Source organism: Dermochelys coriacea, chromosome 1 (assembly GCF_009764565.3).
Source record: "Dermochelys coriacea isolate rDerCor1 chromosome 1, rDerCor1.pri.v4, whole genome shotgun sequence".
Lineage (NCBI taxonomy): Eukaryota > Metazoa > Chordata > Testudines > Dermochelyidae > Dermochelys > Dermochelys coriacea.
Genome location: NC_050068.2, coordinates 280,588,406 through 280,607,719, shown reverse-complemented (window position 1 = coordinate 280,607,719; position 19,314 = coordinate 280,588,406). Strand labels below are relative to the sequence as shown.

The following is a 19,314-nucleotide window of genomic DNA, read 5'->3' as shown; positions in this document are numbered from 1 at the left end:
CACACTGAGGGAGGTTGGCTGAAAGCCCCAACAGACTTTTTTTGAAGCAGGTGGCCACAAGGGCTTCTAACCTGGCCTCCCCATCAAGATTTTGCAGAGCCACACATTTTAATGGTTTAGTGCTTCCCCATCCCCAGTGATTAATGAGGTACGGCTTGGCAATCAGGAAATAAGTTTGAATATTTTAAAACATTTTTATTTATTTTATTTATTTATTTATTTTATTTTTTACTTAGGGTAACCTTGGGGAGAAAGAAGAGATGATATTTTACAGAAAAATTTGTAATAGTGAGTAGGGAATACAAGGATAGTTGGTATATTTATGGAGGGACTTTTTATTAGAAAACCCCTCATGTGCCAACTCAATTAGAATGCTTGAATGTTGGATCCCTTCTCTTTAGCCTTCATATTCATCACTATTGTAAGCTTGTGTTGTTTTTAGATTCCAAACGCATAGGAGACAAAGCACCACGTGGGACATTATAGTGTTATAACAACATAAGTGATGGTATTAAAATTATCTAAGGACAGCCAATTTGGTCTACACTACAAAGTTATGTTTACATAAGCCTCCTTGTGTCACCCTAGTTGTGCATGTGTCTACTATTTAATTTGTCCCCAGTACAGTTAAGCAAGGGGGGCAATGCAGAGCTGTTTACGTACACAGGGATGTCCCTTGAAACCTCCTGAGAGATCTCTATGCAACTTTCATGGAGATACTCTGCAATCCTCTCCCAAAGGCTTCTAGGGATGGCACCCTTATTTCTTCCACTGCAGGAGGACACTTTCCCACACCAGTCAGCAAAAACTTCAGCAGACAACATTGCAGTACACAGGCTAACAGCAGAGAGGCTTGGGCAGCTTCGGGACACCAGAAGCAACTATGATTTCTGTGCCTTTGTTACCCTCAGGAGTGAGATATCAGCTAAAATCACCACCACCTGTGCAAAATGGTGCTAGTATTCAGTGCCATTGTCCCATACTCGTACTTTCCTGACACCAAGCAATTCTCTCCTCATTTCCCTCATCCCTGGCAGGCCATACACAACATGGCTAGCGCTTTGAGTGGCGCCATGCTCATGCAGCCCGAAGCAGAAGTGTCAATAAGCATGATTAGTTTAAAACTTTAGGAAAGTAAGGAAAGGGACTTCTGAATGTTAACTTCCACTTTTTCCATTTGACTATATTGATAATGGTACTTCTGCGTTTTATCTGCAGCTATTGCAGCCTTGAGGGGTTCCCCCTCCCCACCAACAGATCTCCAGATCAGGAGGAGGAGGAGAAAGAAGAGGCCTGTGGATGACACATTCAGTTAGATCTTAGAAGCCAGTGCTTCATTAGAATGTGAGCACAGGGACTGGAGGGTGAACACTGCAGAAAAGCCCATAAGTCCCAGCAGGAAAAGGAGAGGGCAACACCCCAGGACATAATGAGGCTTCTCCAGGAGCAAACAGATTCTGCAAACTCTTGTGGACTTAAAAGTTGCACAATCATGGGCCTGCCTCATTTTAAAGTGGCATGGAGAACTCCATTAGAGCACCTCCTTACCCCCTCAACAGTCCACATGTTATCACGGCCTATATTCCTAATCCTACCATTCCAACCCACAGGATATTCAGGACAACCACATCATCTCATACAACAACTGTGGTTTTCACAGCAGTGTATATGTAGGTAAAATACTCATGAATGTTCTTTCCCTTTAAGTTCTGTTCAATTAAGTTTTTATGTATTTGCTTTTAAATTGCACAGATTTTTCATTGCACTGGTTTGGTTACTGAATAAAATTCTATTATTTGGAAAAGAATTCATCTTTATCAGTTTACAATGTATGTAGCAGAATGCCTAAATTCTGAAAGCACCTACTTACCATGTCCCACAGGATCACTATTGGCATTGCAACATTGCCAGCAGTAATCTGCCAGTACCTTTCTGGAAAGTCTGGTGTTCTTAAAGATATGAGCACCATGCACCTTCCCTGATCAGTCAACACTGATGTTGGTAAAGCATCTCTGGTGATCCATCAGTGCTTGCATGACCATAGGAAAGTAGCCCTTTCTGTTGACATACTCTGTGGTAAGGTGGTCTGGTGCCAAAATAGGATTTGCATGCCATCTCTCTCCCCAGCACAGATTGGGAACTGCATTGCTGCAAATTCATCCACTAAGACCTGCACATTGCCAACAGTCACAGTCCTGCATAGCAGAAGACTATTAATGGCCCTGCACATCTGCATGACAACAGCTCCTCTCTCCCCACCCCCGGTGGGTTTTCCACTAACCAACAGCAATCCAACATTGCAAGTTTCAACAGCGTGAATGTCACTCACTTCTCCACTGTTGATGCAGTTCTCATTTTGTTGTGCCTGCACTGGAATGAGCTCAGCACAAAGACCTAGCAATGTGCCCTTACGCATCCAACATTTCTGCAACAACTGCTCATCACCCCAAGCCTGCATTATGATGCAATTCCACTAGTCAGTTCTCATTTCTTGGGCCCAGAAGCAGTGCTCCATCTGCAGCTGCTCCATGAATGCCACCAACAACCTTGAACTGGTTCTCGCCATGTCCCACAGAAAATCTGTCCTCCAAGAAATCATGTTCCCTGCTGATTCAGTTCTTCTTATGGCTCTGCATATACCAGAGTATTGTACATCCTGTGCTTGCAATACTTAGGGCAACAGTGCAGGGTTGTGCAGCTCCAGGCTTTGGTCAGATGATGGACAGGGAGAAGGGCCACATGGGTTCATGGGATTTTTTAAAAATGGCATGAAAATTATAGTATATTGATGACATTATGAGATGGAGACAGCTGCATGCTGAGAACTTGACCCATTGCTCCCAGTCACCCTGAACAACTAGTTTCTGAACCTCTATGAATTGCCAAAACTTCCCAAAAGACAGTGCAGTGGATGGTGGCGGGTTGCATACTAGGATATCTACCCACAGCACACCACACTGTGCATCAACACAAGCACTCCTGGTGAGTATGCAAAGTGCCAGTGCAAGATGCCAAGTACGCAAAGCGCACAACAGATTTACTAATTACAATGGCTTTATGCTGATGTAACTTGCAGAAGAGGGATAGCTCAGTGGTTTGAGCATTGGCCTGCTAAACCCAGGGTTGTGAGTTCAATCTTTGAGGGGGCCATTTAGGGATCTGTGGCAAAAACTGGGGATTGGTCCTGCTTTGAGCAGGGGGTTGGACTAGATGACCTCCTGAGGTCCCTTCCAACCCTGATATTCTATGATCAGCTGAAACTTCTATGATCTATGATCAGCATCAAAGTTTGTAATGCAGACATGGCCTTAGAGTTTGACAGATGCTTGTTTGAAGATCTAATTAGAGCTGTATAGTACTTACAGTACAGACCAGTTTACGTGCGGATGTTGGGAGTCAAGCAGTCACGACAGCATGTTAACAGACCACAGGTTAAGAGGCTCATGCTGACAAAAGTGTATGATTCACTTAGGGGAAAAAAGGCCGTTATTTTCTGCTCTTTCTGGCTCGCATTTTTTTCCTTCTCTCTTATGAAGTCTGTCATTCGCCACAGATGAAACATGTTGGCAACCAATTCATCAGCTGATCAGCTTTCTCCAGAAATCAATACCTGCGTTATGCTATGACGATTTTTAAAACGACTTATAAACCCCTTGCTGGTTTGGAATGATTCATCCCCCCATTAAATTTCCAAATTTTGTCGCTTGGGCTTGAAGAATTGGCCCACTTAGCGGCATTCCTTTCAGCCTTTCCTGAACAAACTACGTGCGCATAGCTTTGTCTATTGTGGGTTTTGCTGAATAGCACACACGTTTTCGCTTAAGCCCTGCGGCAGAATCGATATTTTGTACAAAGCAATTCAGTTTAGATTAGTTTTTTAGCCATCCTCGGAGAGTAGATTCGGCAATCCCAATATCTTTTGAAACTTTGGCTTGGGTTTCTCCGCTATTTACTCAATCTATTGCAGTAATCTAGCTTTTCTCAATCTAGCTTTTCTTCTACAGTTTAGGAACACCGACGCTTGCCCTCTGCCATTGTATTAGGCCTACGGTTAAAATTTTCTAATGTAGTATATATATTACTATACAACTACTATATATTACATCTCTCTCTAGCATGACAATGACTAAGCGTGCGTGATACGTCTTTACCAGTATCGATAAAGACATACAACACCTTAATGCTCCGCACTTCCTGTTGATTTCTGTATCAGTGAGTTAGTGAGCAAATCCGTAGCGCTATATAGCAAGTTCCTGTTCCGCGTGTTAACAAGTCTAGCCATGCCTCCCACTGCTACCTATTTAACACGCGCTACCGCGTGTTGAGCGGATTTGCATGTAAACGGGTCTGTACTGTACTAGTAATTAAATATCAGAAACGCCTACCAGCACTCAAGCAGCTAAACATTTGAACAAAGATTTGTGTTCATTAGCCGTAATGAGTAGTATTTGCTTTGGCAAATTTGAAGAATTTTCATTTAAGAAACAAATACTATGAACCTTTGAGCTTAATTCACGGTGCAGCCATACATCCACTTGCAAGCAGCAATCTTAAAACATATAGCTATGTAATGAAATGCCCTGTCATCTGAGCCAATCTAAACTTGTAAAGGCTTCAAAAGCTGTAAGAAGTAAGAAGAGCCATACTACTGGGTCAGACCAAAGGTCCATCTTGCCGACTATCTGGTCTTCCGAGAGTGGCCAATGCCAGGTGCCCCAGAGGGAATGAACAAAACAGGTAGTCATCAAGTGATCCATCCCCTGTCGTTCATTCCCATCTTCTAGCAAACAGAGGCTAGGGATACCATCCCTCCCGATCCTGGCTAAAAGCCATTGATGGGCCTATCTTCCATGAATTTATCTAGTTCTTTTCTGAACCCTGTTGTAGTCTTGGCCTTCACAACATTCTCTGGCAAAGAGTTACACAGGTTGACTGTGTTCTGTGTAAAGAAACACTTCCTTTTGTTTGTTTTAAATCTGCTGCCTATTAATTTCATTTCATTGGTGACCCCTAGTTCTTGTGTTATGAGAAGGAGTAAACACTTTATTTACTTTCTCCACACCAGTCATGATTTTATAGACCTCTATCATATCCCCCCTTAGTCATCTCTTTTCCAAGCTGAAAGGTCTTTAATCTCTCCTCATACAGAAGCAGTTCCATACCCCTTATAATTTTTGTTGCCCTTTTCTGAAGCTTTTCCAAGTCCAATATATCTTTTTGGAGATGGGGCGACCACATCTGCACACAGTATTCAAGATGTGGGTGTACCACGGATTTATATAGTGGCAATATGATATTTTCTGTCTTATCATCTATCCCTTTCTTAAGGATACCCAAAATTCTTTTTGCTTTTTTGATTGCTCCTGCACAGTGAGTGGATGTTTTCAAAGAACTATCCACAGTAACTCCAAGATCTCTTTCTTGAGTGGTAACAACTAACTTAGACCCCATCATTTTATATGTATAGTTGGGATTATGTTTCCCAATGTGCATTACTTTGCATTTATCAACACTGAATTTCATCTGCCATTCTGTTGCTCAGTCACCTAGTTTTGAGAGATCCTTTTGTAGCTGCCTGGAATTTAACTATCTTGAGTAGTTTTGCATCATCTGTAAATTTTGCCATCACACTGTTTACCCCTTTTTCCAGATCATTTATGAATATGCTGAATATGACTGGTCGCAATACAGACCTCTGGGGGACACCACTATTTACCTCTCTCCATTCTGAAAACTGATGATTTATTCCTACCCTTTGTTTCCCATCTTTTAACCCGTTACCAATCGAGAGGACCTTCTCTCTTATCCCATGACAGCTTACGTTGCCTAAGAGCCTTTGGTGAGGGACCCTGTCAAAGGCTTTCTGAAAATCTAAGTACACTATATCCATTGGATCCCCCTTTGCCACATGCTTGTTGACCTCCTCAAAGAATTCTAGTAGATTGGTGAGCCATGACTTCCCTTTACAAAAACCATGTTGCCTGGTACAGAGGTCAGGCATACCAGTCTGTAGTTGCCTGGATCACCTCTGGAGCCCTTTTTAAAAATTGGTATCACATTAGCTATCCTCCAGTCATTTGGTAGAGAAACTGATTTAAATGATAAGTTACAGACTAAAGTTAGTAGTTCTGCAATTTCACATTTGAGTTCCTTCAGAACTCTTGGCAAAATACCATCTGGTCCTGGTGACTTATTACTGTTTAGTTTATCAATTTGTTCCAAAATCTCCTCTAATGATACCTCAATCTGGGACAGTTTCTCAGATTTGTCACCTAAGAATGAATGGCTCAGGTTTGGGAATCTCCCTCAAATCTTCAGCCATGAAGACAGATGCAAATAATTCATTTAGTTTCTCCTCAATGGCTCTATCATCCTTGACTGCTCCTTTAGCATCTCGATCATCCAGTGGCCCCAGTGGTTGTTTAGCAGGTTTCCTGCTTCTGATGTACTTAAAAATATTTTGCTATTACTTTTTGAGTCTTTGGCTAGCTGGTCTTCAAATTCTTTTTTGGCTTTCCTAATTATATTGTTACACTTCTATTCTATATGCTCATTGGGGTGACCATCTCCCTCCTAAAAGCCCAGTTAATGTCTACCTTCCATTTTAGGGATGGCGATGGTGACTACCGCTGCTCAGTAACTCCCAGGTGTTGCAGTTCAGAGCAAAGAGAACCCTGGGAGGGAAAGAGGAGAACTGCTCAGGAGCACTTTTTGGAGGAGGAGGAGGAAGGGAGTGCAGTGCCTTTTGTGTTAGAGCTCATAACCGTACTGCATTGCATGCTACACTCTCCATTGCAGTCAGTACAGCTTCTACCTGATGAAGTTCCAGAAGTAAGCTAATGTTGTGCCATTATTTAAAAAGGTAAACTGAAAGACCCGGGTAATACAAGCCTGTAAGTCTGACATCAATCCTTGATGATATAATGGAGTGGTTGATCGGGGATGTAATTAATAAAGAATTAAAGGAGGATGAATAAATGCAAATCAACATGGGTTATAGAAAAAAAGTGTCATTAACTTGTTATCTAATTTGACGAGATTACAAGTTTGCCTGGAAAAGGTAACTAGTGCTGAATTAGACTTCTGTAAGGTGTTTGTCTTGGTACTACATGACATTTTGATTAAAGAACTAGAATGATATAAAATTAACTTGGCAAACAATACATGGATTAAAAACTGGCTAACTGATAGGTCTCAAAATGTAACTATAAATGGGGTTTTATCACTGAGTGAGTGTGTTTCCAGTTGGTCCTGCAGGTATCAGTTCTTGGCCCTACACTATTTAACATTTTTTTCAATGACCAGGAAGAGAACATGAAACCACTACTGATAAAGTTTGCAAATGAGACAAAAATTGGTAGAGTGTTAAATAATGAAGAGGACAAGTCATTGATACAGAGCAATCTGGATCACTTGGTAAACTGGATGCAAATCAATGTGTGTTTTAATATGGCTAAATGTAAATATATACATCGAGGAACAAAGATTGTAGCCCATATTTATAGGATAAAGGACGCTAACCTGTGAAGCAGTTACACTGAAAAAGGTTTGGGGGGTCAGAATGGATAATCAGCTGAACATAAGCTCTAGTGTGACACTGGTCAAAGTTCTAATGTGATCCTGGGATGCATACTACACAGAGGTATCTCAAGTAGGATTGGAGAGGTTATTTTATCCCTGTATTTACCTCATCTAAGACTGCTGTTAGAATACTGTGCCTAGTTCTGGTGCCTAAAATTCAAGAAGGATGTTGATAAACTCGAGGATTCAGAGAAGAGCCACATAAATTATTCAAGGATTAGAAAACCTGATTTAGAGTGACAGTCTCAAGAAGTTCAATCTATTTAGCTTAACGAAGAGAATGTTATGGGGTGACATTTTACCAAGGATCATGGTGAAGTCTCCATTACTGAATTTTTAAATCAAGATTGGATGTTTTTCTAAAACATGAGCTATAAATTATTTTGGGAAATTTCAATGGCCTTTGTTATACAGGAGGTCAGAGTAGATCACCACAATGGTCCGTTCTGGTCTTGGAATCTATGAATACCTAATTTATACTTCAGTGCATTCTCATGTGGTGTTTTCTGTGACAGGGGATTGCAAGCAGGCAAGAGAAGATGCTCCGCCTGCAGCTCTGGGGCCTTATGCCCCTCTCTGTCAGTCCAAAGCCCAAAAGAGATGCAAGTGAAGAAGGAAATAAACCAGAAGGAACCAACAATAGTTTTCAGGTAGGAAGTTGCTGGCCCAGTCATAGATGGGGAGAAGAAGGGAGTGGCTGAGTTATTTTTGTCCCCTCCTTCCCTCTTGTTAAAGACTTGTTGCCCAACAGAGTTTCTCCCCCTCCCTTCTCCCTATTCAAAAAACAGCTCCTGAGCAGCTTTCCTCTTTCCCTCCCAGGTCCCTCTATGCTCTCAACTGCAACACCTGGGAGTTACTGAGCAGCAGTAGCCACCACTGCCATCCTCTAAAAGGGAAGGTAGACATTAACTGGGCCAATAGGACGGAGGCAGTCACCCCAATGAGGGTATAGATTATGTGTGTGTGTGTGGTGTCCTGAGGACTGTGTTGGAATGGCAAACTATTACTTTAACACTGTGTGGGGTGGAGGGCACAGCGTGGCGCAGCAGCACGAGTTTTAGTCCTGCTTGCAGGGCAGGGGGCTCTGTAGTGAGGCGTACGATCTGAGAGCAGTCAGTTTGTAGAAAGCCAGCCTACAGTAAGGTGGGGTAACCTGTACCTCTTGGTTTTAAGGAGAAGCCTGCTTTGTCTCTGTTTTGGGGTTCTTTGATGTAACCGTTCTGAATTCTAAGAACGAAAGTAGGATTACGTTGCAACTTTCCGGCAGAATATCTTTTTAATCTAACTTCTGTGTATACACCTGTACCCCGATATAATGTGGGCCGATGTAACGTGAATTCGGATATAATGCGGTAAAGCAGTGCTCCGGGGAGTGGGGCTGCTTTACCTCATTATATCCGAATTAGCATTACTGCAAGCGGTTCCTCTGCGCCCCCCCCCTTACTTGTTGTGGCCTCCCTGTCCCAGCTCACCTCCACTCCACCTCCTCCCACGAGTGCACCGCAGCTCCGCCTCTTCTCCCTCCCAGGCTTACCGCACCAAGCCACGGAGGGAGGGAGGGGGGGAGAAGCAGAGCGGCAGCGGCGCACTCAGGGGAGGAGGTGGAGGCAGAGAGGAGGTGAGCTGGGGCAGGGAGTGGTTCCTCTCCCTACCCCAATATAACAAGGTCTCACCTATAGGACGGTAAGATTTTTTGGCTCCCAAGGACGGCATTATATCAGGGTAGAGGTGTACGTCATGAACATAAGAACTGTTTTTTTGGAAGTGGATCAGCTAACCGAGGAGGGGACTGCATTAATTGAACTTTGGAGCAACATGGACACAGGAATCCTTCTCCTTCCATAAACCACCTTCCACACAAGAAGGCTGAGCAAGGACTTTTCTTCAGACACTGTCCCCACACAACAATCCCCATCCCCTTGGGCTCCAAATAAACAAAAGGTAGAATACACATGGTTTACTGAGCATCACAGCCTAAGCAACAGATAATAGTTATGTATAAAATCTGTTTTTAATCTGTTAAAGATTAATTTGCGGTAAAGAAAAGGGCGACAAGGTTTAAAAATTTAGATTCACAAAATAAGATGCCCTTAAAAAGCAGATTTTATACTTAAACTGTCACATGTTCCTCATTCTGGTCATCTGTCACACGTTTCCTGTGCCACACACAGGCAGGCAGGTTTAACCTTTGAGAAGCATGCACTATTCCCACTTCACTCCAGAGGTCTAAATGGGACAGGTTTTCCTACAACACGAGACTGCAAGAACTGGTGAATGTTTGAATAATGGTTTGAAAATGTATTGTATTATGGAGACTCAGTAAGGGAGCTCTGACTTCTGCTTGGCAGAGGAATTTTCCCTGCCAGTTAAAAAGCATAAAAAAACATACATGTATTAAAGCTTTGTTAATATACCCAGTTCAAAAAGCAGGGGAAATGAGTTCTGTACTGAGGTGTCATAAAATATCTATTCCTCCAACCACAGACTCTCAACTTACCAGTAGCACTATTGTGCATTGCAAGCTTTAACTCTGTCCTATAGAGATGTCAGCCTTCCAGCATCCCACTTAACTAAATTACCCCTACAAACACAGAGAAACTGGGACTGGGAAACAGTAGTTAGGCAAGAAGAACAGGACTGGACAGAGGAGCTGGGGTAGCAAAGAGACAGGACTCGGATAGAGAGAGATTGGAGGAGAAGGGACAGAAGGGCCTGTGACCACCAGAACACACCCTCCACCAGACCCTGGATTGGAATCCAAGATTCACAACTCTCACCATCCCACTACCATGAGTAAATATATGTGAAGCCCACTGGCAACATGTCTCATCCCCCTCTAATGCAGCTCCACATAGCAGTAGTAGAGGTTGTCATCCTTTATCAGTTATTACCCTTAGCTCAAATTGCAGTGGTCTGTGCAGTAGACCTGAAGGTTCCAACCCCCCTGGATGATCATATGGATATCACTACGATGCCATTTGATGGAATTTGTTTCTTTAATTTGCTTTTTTAAAACCTAGAAAATTTACACATATCCAACCATATGTTAAGACTGCAAAATCAACTTGGCAACCTTAGCGTCTAATGTACTTTTATGGGTGTAATTTATATGTTATGTATTTGGCATTAGATGCCCCCTACAGCTCAGAGCAGCAATGCTTGGAGGGAAAGTGCCCCTTTTTATCTTGATTCAAGCTCTGGATTATCAAGGTAAGAAATCTGAGAAAATTAAAAGTAAAATTTAGTACAGCATTTTTTCCAGTGACCCTGACTTTGCAATAAGTTAAGATTTATACACAAAATAAGTCTTTTTTTTTAAAGGGGTCTTATCCCAAGATAGATAAACTATAAGCCCATCCAAGTCTGAAAGGAAGCCCCTAGGGATCCCCTACGACAGTAGCAGGGGACACAAGAGCAGATTGTTTGGCTGCAGAAGCACTTCAGCAGCTGCAGGGTGGGCAGTACAAAGATCCAACACTCCACTTTCTCAGTCTTTTTTTTCCAATGAGAGGAGGACAGTCATCAGAATACACTGCCCCCGGCCCTTTGATGCAAAAAGAAACCCAGGAAGGAGCAGGTTTCAGAGTAGCAGCCGTGTTAGTCTGTATTCGCAAAAAGAAAAGGAGTACTTGTGGCACCTTAGAGACTAACAAATTTATTAGAGCATAAGCTTTTGTGAGCTACAGCATCCGATGAAGTGAGCTGTAGCTCACGAAAGCTTATGCTCTAATAAATTTGTTAGTCTCTAAGGTGCCACAAGTACTCCTTCAGGAAGGAGCAGGAATCACTCCACGCCGAAAACACAATCTTCACATCCTAAAGGAAATGCTAGAAAGAAGATGAATGCTTGAATGCATATACTTGTGTTGATGTATGTTTGGAAAAGTCTTCACGACCTTTAGAAAAATATATTGGCTTTTCTTTGAAGTCTTATAAATCCATGACAATTTATGCTACTATATGAACTTTTCCCAACACTTCAAGTTTCTTTTCGGCAACCAAAACTTGTGACACAAAAGAAGGATTACTTACCCCCTTGTATAGTATCTGGAGTTCTTCCGGATGTGAGATCCCTCTCTGTTTTCTACTGTAGATGTGTATGCACTGCATGTGCCTGAGCCTGGAAGATTTTTGCCAGCAGCATCTGTTGGTCTGTCCCTGCGCTCTTCTCCTCCTCATGCTTTGAACCAAGAACATATGTTGCAGCGTAGACAAATAGTCTCTCCAGTCACCTTTTACTGCAAATAACCCTACAATAAGGCTCTGCAGGAGGGAGGAAGGATGATGGATCGTGGAATATAGATAGGGATCACACATCTCAAAGAACTCCAGTTACTGTACAAGGACAGTAACCACCCTCTCTTTTTCAAGTCGTGGTACCTATGTGTATTCTACTTGAGGTGACTCATAAGCAATAATTATTGAGGAGGAGGATGGAAGGAACTTTGCTGTACCACAGACTGGAGGACTACTCTTCTGAGAGATGCTTCTGCTGTAGACACTTGTGAGACATTACGCTCCCAGTACAAAAAGTATGAACAGAGCTGCTCTCCAGACCTCAGAGAGGGAGGTCTTGAAGCAAGACCACTAATGCAGCCTGGGCTCTAATCGAGTGTGCCCTCACATCCTGAGGAGCTCACAACAAAGCAGTATGCAGCATGAAATCCATTTGAACAGACTGTAAGGAGATGAAGTTATCTCCCATGCATTCAGCAAAGGAAACAAGCAGTCTGGGGGAGTTTCTGAATGATTTCATCCTTTGTAGGTAGAAGAGAGTGACGCTTCTTGTCCTCTCTAATGGGTGGAACTTCGCTCAAAAGACAGTAGTTGGATGCTCTGGTTCAGATGGAATTCTGAGATTGTTTTAGGACTCAATTTAGGGTATAATCTCAAGGAAAGTTTATCCTTATGAAAGACTATATAGAAAGGGTCAGCCATAAGGACACCTAACTCACTCTCCTAGCAGAGGTGACTGCAATCAGAAATGCAACCTTCATAAAGAAATGTATGAATCAACAGGAAGCTACAGGTTAGAATTGGGTATGCATCTGTGTTGATAGGACAAGACTGAGGTCCCATATATGGGTAGATTCAGCACTGGAGGAAAGGTTTGGATCAGTCCTTTCAGAAATCTCACTATAATATTAGAAAAGACAGTCCACTGGAGGATGAAAAGTGCTAACAGCTGCCAAGTGGGCTCACAAGAAGCTGATGTATAGTCCTGTCATTTTTAGAGATAACCCACAATAGTAGGGATGTCAGAAATTTCCAGGGGGCATCTAATGGTGCTGGCATCAGGTATGGAAATGTTTTCCATTTTGCTGCGTAACATTTTCTCATGGAATCTTTACTACCCTTGCTAAGGATGGATTGCATCACCTCTGAACATGACTTTTCTAGGTCTGTCATCCATCCAAAACCACACTTTTTGATAGACGGATGCTGGGCTGGGGTATCTGATTTTGCTTTTGTCTTAAGTTAGTAGGTCTGGGAAGAGGGGAAATATAGATACCTGGATGTGAGGAGTTCCAAAAAATACTCGGGAATCTGAAGTGCTTGGGGTACTGAGGAGCAATGAGGATAACCAATGCTCCAGCTTGTTTGATCTTCCTCAGGACTCAAGGTAAGAGAAAGATGGGTAGTAATATGCACATCAGCTCTGGAGTTGTGGCCTTAAATTGCTCTGGAGCAGGTGGTCAGCCACTTCTTGTTCTCCTGAGACGCAAAGAGATCCCACGATGGAAATCTCCACTTCCAACAGCTATCTATAGCATCAAGTTGTATAGCTCCCACTCGTGATCTTTGGAGAACTTTCTGCAGAGGCTGTCTGCCAATGTGTTATGCATTCCTGGAAAGTCCACAGCCAATAGGGCGACATGGTGGTGAATGCAACACTTTCATAGATTGACCGCTTCTATGCAAAGAAGGGTGGACTTTACTCCCTGCCTACTTGTTTGTTGATAAAGTAAGCCTGTCACATTGTCTGACATGACCCAGATTTGAGGGGCCCAAAGAAAGAGGAAGAATTGTTTGCAGGATTTGTGCACTGCAAACAGCTTCAGAAAGTTTATGTGCAAGTGGGATTCTTGGTGGGTCCAAGTACCCTGTGCCACATGTTCATGGAGGTGGGCAAATAACCCTACAATAAGGCTCTGTACTTCCTAAATCTGATTTCTCTGTGGGCTGTCATCTAAGTAGAAGAACCTTGACAAAACAGGTGAGCTGCCACTACAAGTAACACTTTTGTAAATACTCTTGGTGCTGTTGAGAAATGAAGGGGAGCATTCTGTATTGGTAATGGCCTGGGCCCATGGTAAATCTCTGGAATATCCTAGGGTGCAGGGTGGATATATCTATTTGGAAATAAGTCTCAAATTGACAGCTATAAAACCAGAGGCCCTTGTTTAGTGACGAGATTATTGAAGCCTCACTAAACATCTACCGTCTGAACCACAGATGAAGACGTTCATTTGAGATCTAGCATGGGCCTCTGGCCTCCTTCCCTTTTGGGGATGAGGAAATATCTTGGGTAAAATAATCTATGCTGAAGAGGTACCAGTTCTATGGCTCCCACACAGAACAGGAAGTCTACTTCTTATCTGAGCATCTGCTCACGAGAGGGGTCCCTGAAGAGGGAAGTGAAGAGGAAGAGAGGGCAACTCTATCAGATAACCCAGTGGTGGGCTGCATGTGGCCCATCAGGGTAAGCTGATTGTGGGCTACGAGACATTTTGCAGATATCCCTGTGGCCTGCTGCCTCCCATTGGCAGGGAACGGCAAATCACAGCCCCTGGGAGCTGCAGGGGTCTATGTCTGAGGACAGTCAACATCTGCAAAATGTCTCACGGCGTGCAATCAGTTTACTCTGATGGGCTGCATGCAGTCCGTGGGCCACAGGTTGCCCACCACCGATGTAACCAATGGTGATAGTTTCCAGAACCCATCTGTCTTATGTTATATGGTACTAAGCCTGGGAAAAATTAGCTAGGCAGTCAGCAAATGGAGTATAAGAATCCTGAGCATGTAACCGTGGCAGGTGGACTAAACTAAAGCTCTCAAAAGTCCTGTCAAAAGGTTTCCTTGGTGGGAGGCTGAAAGTAGAATGAAGGGATGACATTGTTTACACTTTACTTCATCCTCTAGCGTTTCTTAGGCAGGTCATATGCCCTCCCTCTGATGGCAGAATGGTTGGGAGCTGGTTGTCACTTCTACGGTTTAGACTTGCGGTATTTCCTATATGGTTGATATTGAATGAGTGAAGGATTGCTCGAGTCTTTGAGGGAAGGTAATGATTTAGTTTTTTGCCCTCAAAAGCCAAATCATAATGGATTGAATTTCTCTGGGAAATCTGGAGCCACACAGCCAGATGCGTGAAGTTCCCATCAAGTGGGAGACTGTATCCACTGGGGCCTGGAGGGCCAAGATAGCTAGCAATTTATCTTCATTGATTGGAAATTAAGTCTATCTTCTTGAATGAGTATTACTGGTGAACTCAAATAACTCATTGTAATTAATAAAATGAGCTTTCAACATCAACGCTTGGTAGTTTGCTAGGTGGAACTGCAAACTCACTCAAGTTCTTCCTTACAAAGAGATCTAAATGTGTGGCCTCCTTATCAGTGGGTGGAGATCTTGGATGGTGTTGTTTGCCTCACTAAAGGGTTCAGAGTGGGGTGCAAGAATAAGTATGCTGTCCCTTTAGATGGCACAAAATATTTCTTCTGCTCTTGGAATGAGAGCACCAGTGGCTGGAGAGGCTGGTTCTAAGACGGCCTCATTAATTGGCAGCATATCTAGCCCTTGATGGAGAATGGACAGCCTTGTGTCCTTTGGTGGCACTAATATTGCTGGCTTCAGACAGGCCACATTCTTTGGTACCAGTCTGGTATAGTCTGCATAGGAGGCATCTGCTGCCGCCTTCTTTTCCTCGCTAGTACCTTATTCTTTGGCAGCTCCTGATGCTCCTGTACTAGGGCACAGAATCTTGCCCGACTTAGAGGGCCTCCTCTCTGACATCTTTTCTGATGAGGACCTGGAGGGGAATTTCTCACATTTCTTGCTCTTACCCTCCTCAAGTCTGTTTCAAAGGCATTAGCGGAGTCTTTAGCCCTGTTCTGGTTATCCTCAAAGCCAGATACTACCATGCTTGGAGAAGCACTTCTCAATACCTCTACCTGGGTACAGAGGGTCTGATGTGCCACGATTGGACTCAGGCCTCATTGCATGGTCCATCAGGAATCTTCTAAGGCTGAACTCTCAGGATCGACAGGTTTGGCGAGGGAAGAACTGATATATATTGCACTTGCAGGGAGTATGAGTTTTCCCTAGGCAACAGAGGTATGTGCAGTGGTCATTGCTGACCACCCGTTCCCCCGTTAATTTGGAGCATTTGGAGAAGAATGCAGGTGCAAATCAACAGACATTGCCAGCAAAAATCTTCCTGTCTGAGGCACCCTGAAAGCATGCACACCTCAAGTGGAATATATGTAAGGACCATCACTCAAAGACGAACATAATTTCTGGATCCAGTCATAAATAGAGGAAACTGCATCCAACCTGAGATACTACAAGAAAGTTTGTGTTTTCTCATAGGAACAGATGTGCCCCATGTATGTAGAGGGAAACAGGACAAAACTCCAAATTCTGTGACAATTCTCTCATTCCCCCAAATACCTTCAAACCACACAATTTTAGTTCACAGTTGAAAACACCTGTTAATGTAAATTGTGTCTATTTTTAAGGATGCACTCCCTCCCTCTCCTGTTGTCCAGAGCTCAGTTACACTAGTCTCAAATAGTTGTGATGTGGCCCCAAGTCCTGCTCAGGGCCTTTTTCCCTTCTACTATATGTGGAAATGCTTGTAATCGGCTTTAGTAGCTCATCTTCACAGCTCCTTGGGCCTTAGCTGTGTTGTCAGTTATCCTAGCAGCCAACCTGGCGAGCCTGCTGCATCGCCTGCTATATCCTCTGCTCCCTGTCTGCAAATTGGATTCCAACACTGGCTCCCACACTCCTACTCACTGGTCCATTGGAAAAAATGCAGGGAGAACGTACCGTAATCCAATAACATCCCCTTTGTGCGGAAAGCTAGAGACCACTGCAGACAAGTCCTGGCAAGGCAGGAAGAGAAGATAAAATGTCAGGTACCTAGTTTCTGCAGAAAGGTACATTTCACAGAGAACTACTCAAGAGTTGAAGGAGCAGGTTTTTCCATGGGTATGGGAAACAACACTCTTTTCTTTGAGCTTGGAGTCTGCTTGCCCACAGCAAATTGGAATGCTGAATCAAAATTTTTATTTTAGCACCCTTTTTGGGAAGAAAGCAGAGGGCTTAACTGGTTTTAATGCTTTAGAAATGGTATGACTCCAAAGAGAACTTCCCTATTGACTTAAATAACTATCACATTGTGAGAAGGTATATATTTTCAATACATACTCAAAATAAGTGAAACTTCTTACAAATACTTTCACAATATCTAAAGGCAGAACACAAATTACAGAGGCTGTGCATCCATCAGCCACAATATGTCCCATCTTTTGCAAAATGATGAAAACAGTCTCTTCTCTCAATTCTTGGCCGTAAAACTGGTACACAAAAGACAGGCTTCAGCTTTTTCCACTAATCTTTTATCCATGTAGCCCTTAGGTTCATTATAAACACTTCCCAACCTTTCATGGGCCAGGATGGCAATTACCTTACCCCCGAACTTGCAATTTCAGTCCTTTGTCATACGAATTACTAGGGTAGCTATATATTCAAAAAACATGCTGGACCAGACAGTACCCTCCATACTACAGAACTAATGGAATTTGCCTTACCCCAAAGAGACAAGAGACAGACACACAAAGGCCATTTTATGGCAACAGCAGCATGGTGGCCAACACTTAGAAATGTATATGAAGAGGGGTCAGAATAATATACACCTATCGAAGTAAGTTTATTGCAAACGGATCATTCCTTCCAGTGGAGACAATGATCTCATAGCAACTGGAGAAATTTGGTTATCTATCATGTCATCTTCAGAAGCACTCAGCAGCTTTTGAAGAAAAAGCCTCTTCCTAGACTATGTGGGTGTCTGACTATGTCCATAACTGATCTTTAATTCTGACCCTAAAAGTCTGTTCTATGATGCCATTTCTAATTTACACCACCAGAAGAACCAGGAGAGGAAGTTACACAATCCCCATGACTGAAAAATTAAAGCATCAAAATTGCTAATACAACCGAAGTATGGAACCTATTATGAATTGGTAACTAACCTTAGACATGGCTTCAACCTGCTTATAGGATACAAATAAAAAAATATTAAATCCCAACTGTACTACAGGGAAAATAGTTTTGAAACTGTCACTTGACTGTTGTGACTTATGTGAATGGGCCCTATGAAAATTGTGATTGGTTAAGGAGCCTAAAAAGGAAAATAAGCAACTTTAAGATGTCCAATAGGTATATACGTAAAAGAATAGACAGCTACAAAGTATAATATACAAAAATGTCTCAGATAGCTCCACATCTTAAAGTTAAAAACACTTGTTTATGAATGCCATCTGCTCCTGATAGACTATCAGCAAAACAATTATATACACAAAATGTTTTTTAATATAGGAGAAAGAGTCCTTACTCTGCTATATCAAGATATCCACAGGATGAAGCCGCATGTAGAGGTATCCAGCCTTCATTATCTGGTTGATTAATGTTTGCTCCATTTTCCACCAGAAATTTCACCATATCTACGTTATCATCTATGCAAGCCTAGAAAGAAAGAAACATTAAAAAATTCACATTAAAGTCTTGCTTCAAATTTATTTTTTTTTCCTTGGAAAAACCTTCAGAAAAAGCAGTTAAGTTTTAGTTCTTTATCATCAAAAAGAAAATTCCCAAACAAATAACCAAACAAAATAAAATAAAAATTAAAAAAACAGGAAAAATTGCTCAAGAAAGCTAACACGAATACCTACCAAGTCCTCAAATGGATCTGTTCTACCTAAGGCCTATTTTTTTATTATAAATAAGGCCCTCCTTGAATCACGGGATGATCTTCAAATCATTGTGGCAGAGTTGCGCACAAGTCATGGAAAATTGCGCAGAAGCAATATTGTAATGGACCTTTATTAACAACAGTAATTTGGAAAAGGCAGACTAGACCTATTTGTTTAAGAAAAATTTGCTGCAACAATATAAACACTTTGCTATGAGGCTACTCTCTATGTTATGCCGTCTAATTTATTTTTTTAAAACAACCAGATATTTTGCTGCAGCTATATTACATTCATTAAAAAAAATGACCTGTACAATATAAAATTCAGAAGACTAAAAGTCTTAACCAATTGCTGTAGAAATCAAGTCCAGTCACATTCATCTTTTACATTTTACAGGCACTGAATATTAGTGCAGTACAATACTAATTGTATACTCAAAATGTATGCAAAATTATGGACTGTGCAAAGTAAGCTAATTAAAAATCAAAATTGTGGTGGAAACCTAATATTGTGGGATCCGCAACATTGAAAATTAAGTAGGGCATTTCCTATAAAGCTTGGTTTACAACTATAACTATGCTGGGGAACCTGGTTACAACATGGCTCCATTTAATATTGCATATGGGACCATATAGTGCTTACCTCAGGTGGTTCCCGGAAGCAGGGGCACGTCCACCCTCCGGCTTCTACACGAAGGCACGGCCATGTGGCTCTGCTGCATGCTGCCCTATCCACAGGCGTCACCCCTGCAGCT

General features: G+C 42.4%; 1 protein-coding gene and 1 long non-coding RNA gene across 3 annotated transcripts in view; one reads left to right on the top strand and one right to left on the bottom strand.

The window, feature by feature from the left end:
• The window catches only part of PPP1R12A (protein phosphatase 1 regulatory subunit 12A), a 224,151-nt gene that overhangs the window by 132,525 nt on the left and 72,312 nt on the right, over nucleotides 1–19,314 (bottom strand). For both annotated transcript variants that reach the window (XM_038397391.2, XM_038397399.2), the window contains exon 2: nucleotides 18,203–18,333. In XM_038397391.2, the coding sequence (XP_038253319.1) occupies nucleotides 18,203–18,333 (131 nt within the window). The remainder of the gene's footprint in view (nucleotides 1–18,202; nucleotides 18,334–19,314) is intronic.
• Nucleotides 10,030–18,348, top strand: LOC122455921. The gene is made up of 2 exons (XR_006274441.1): nucleotides 10,030–11,158; nucleotides 11,363–18,348. It is a non-coding gene; the product is annotated as an uncharacterized LOC122455921 (long non-coding RNA).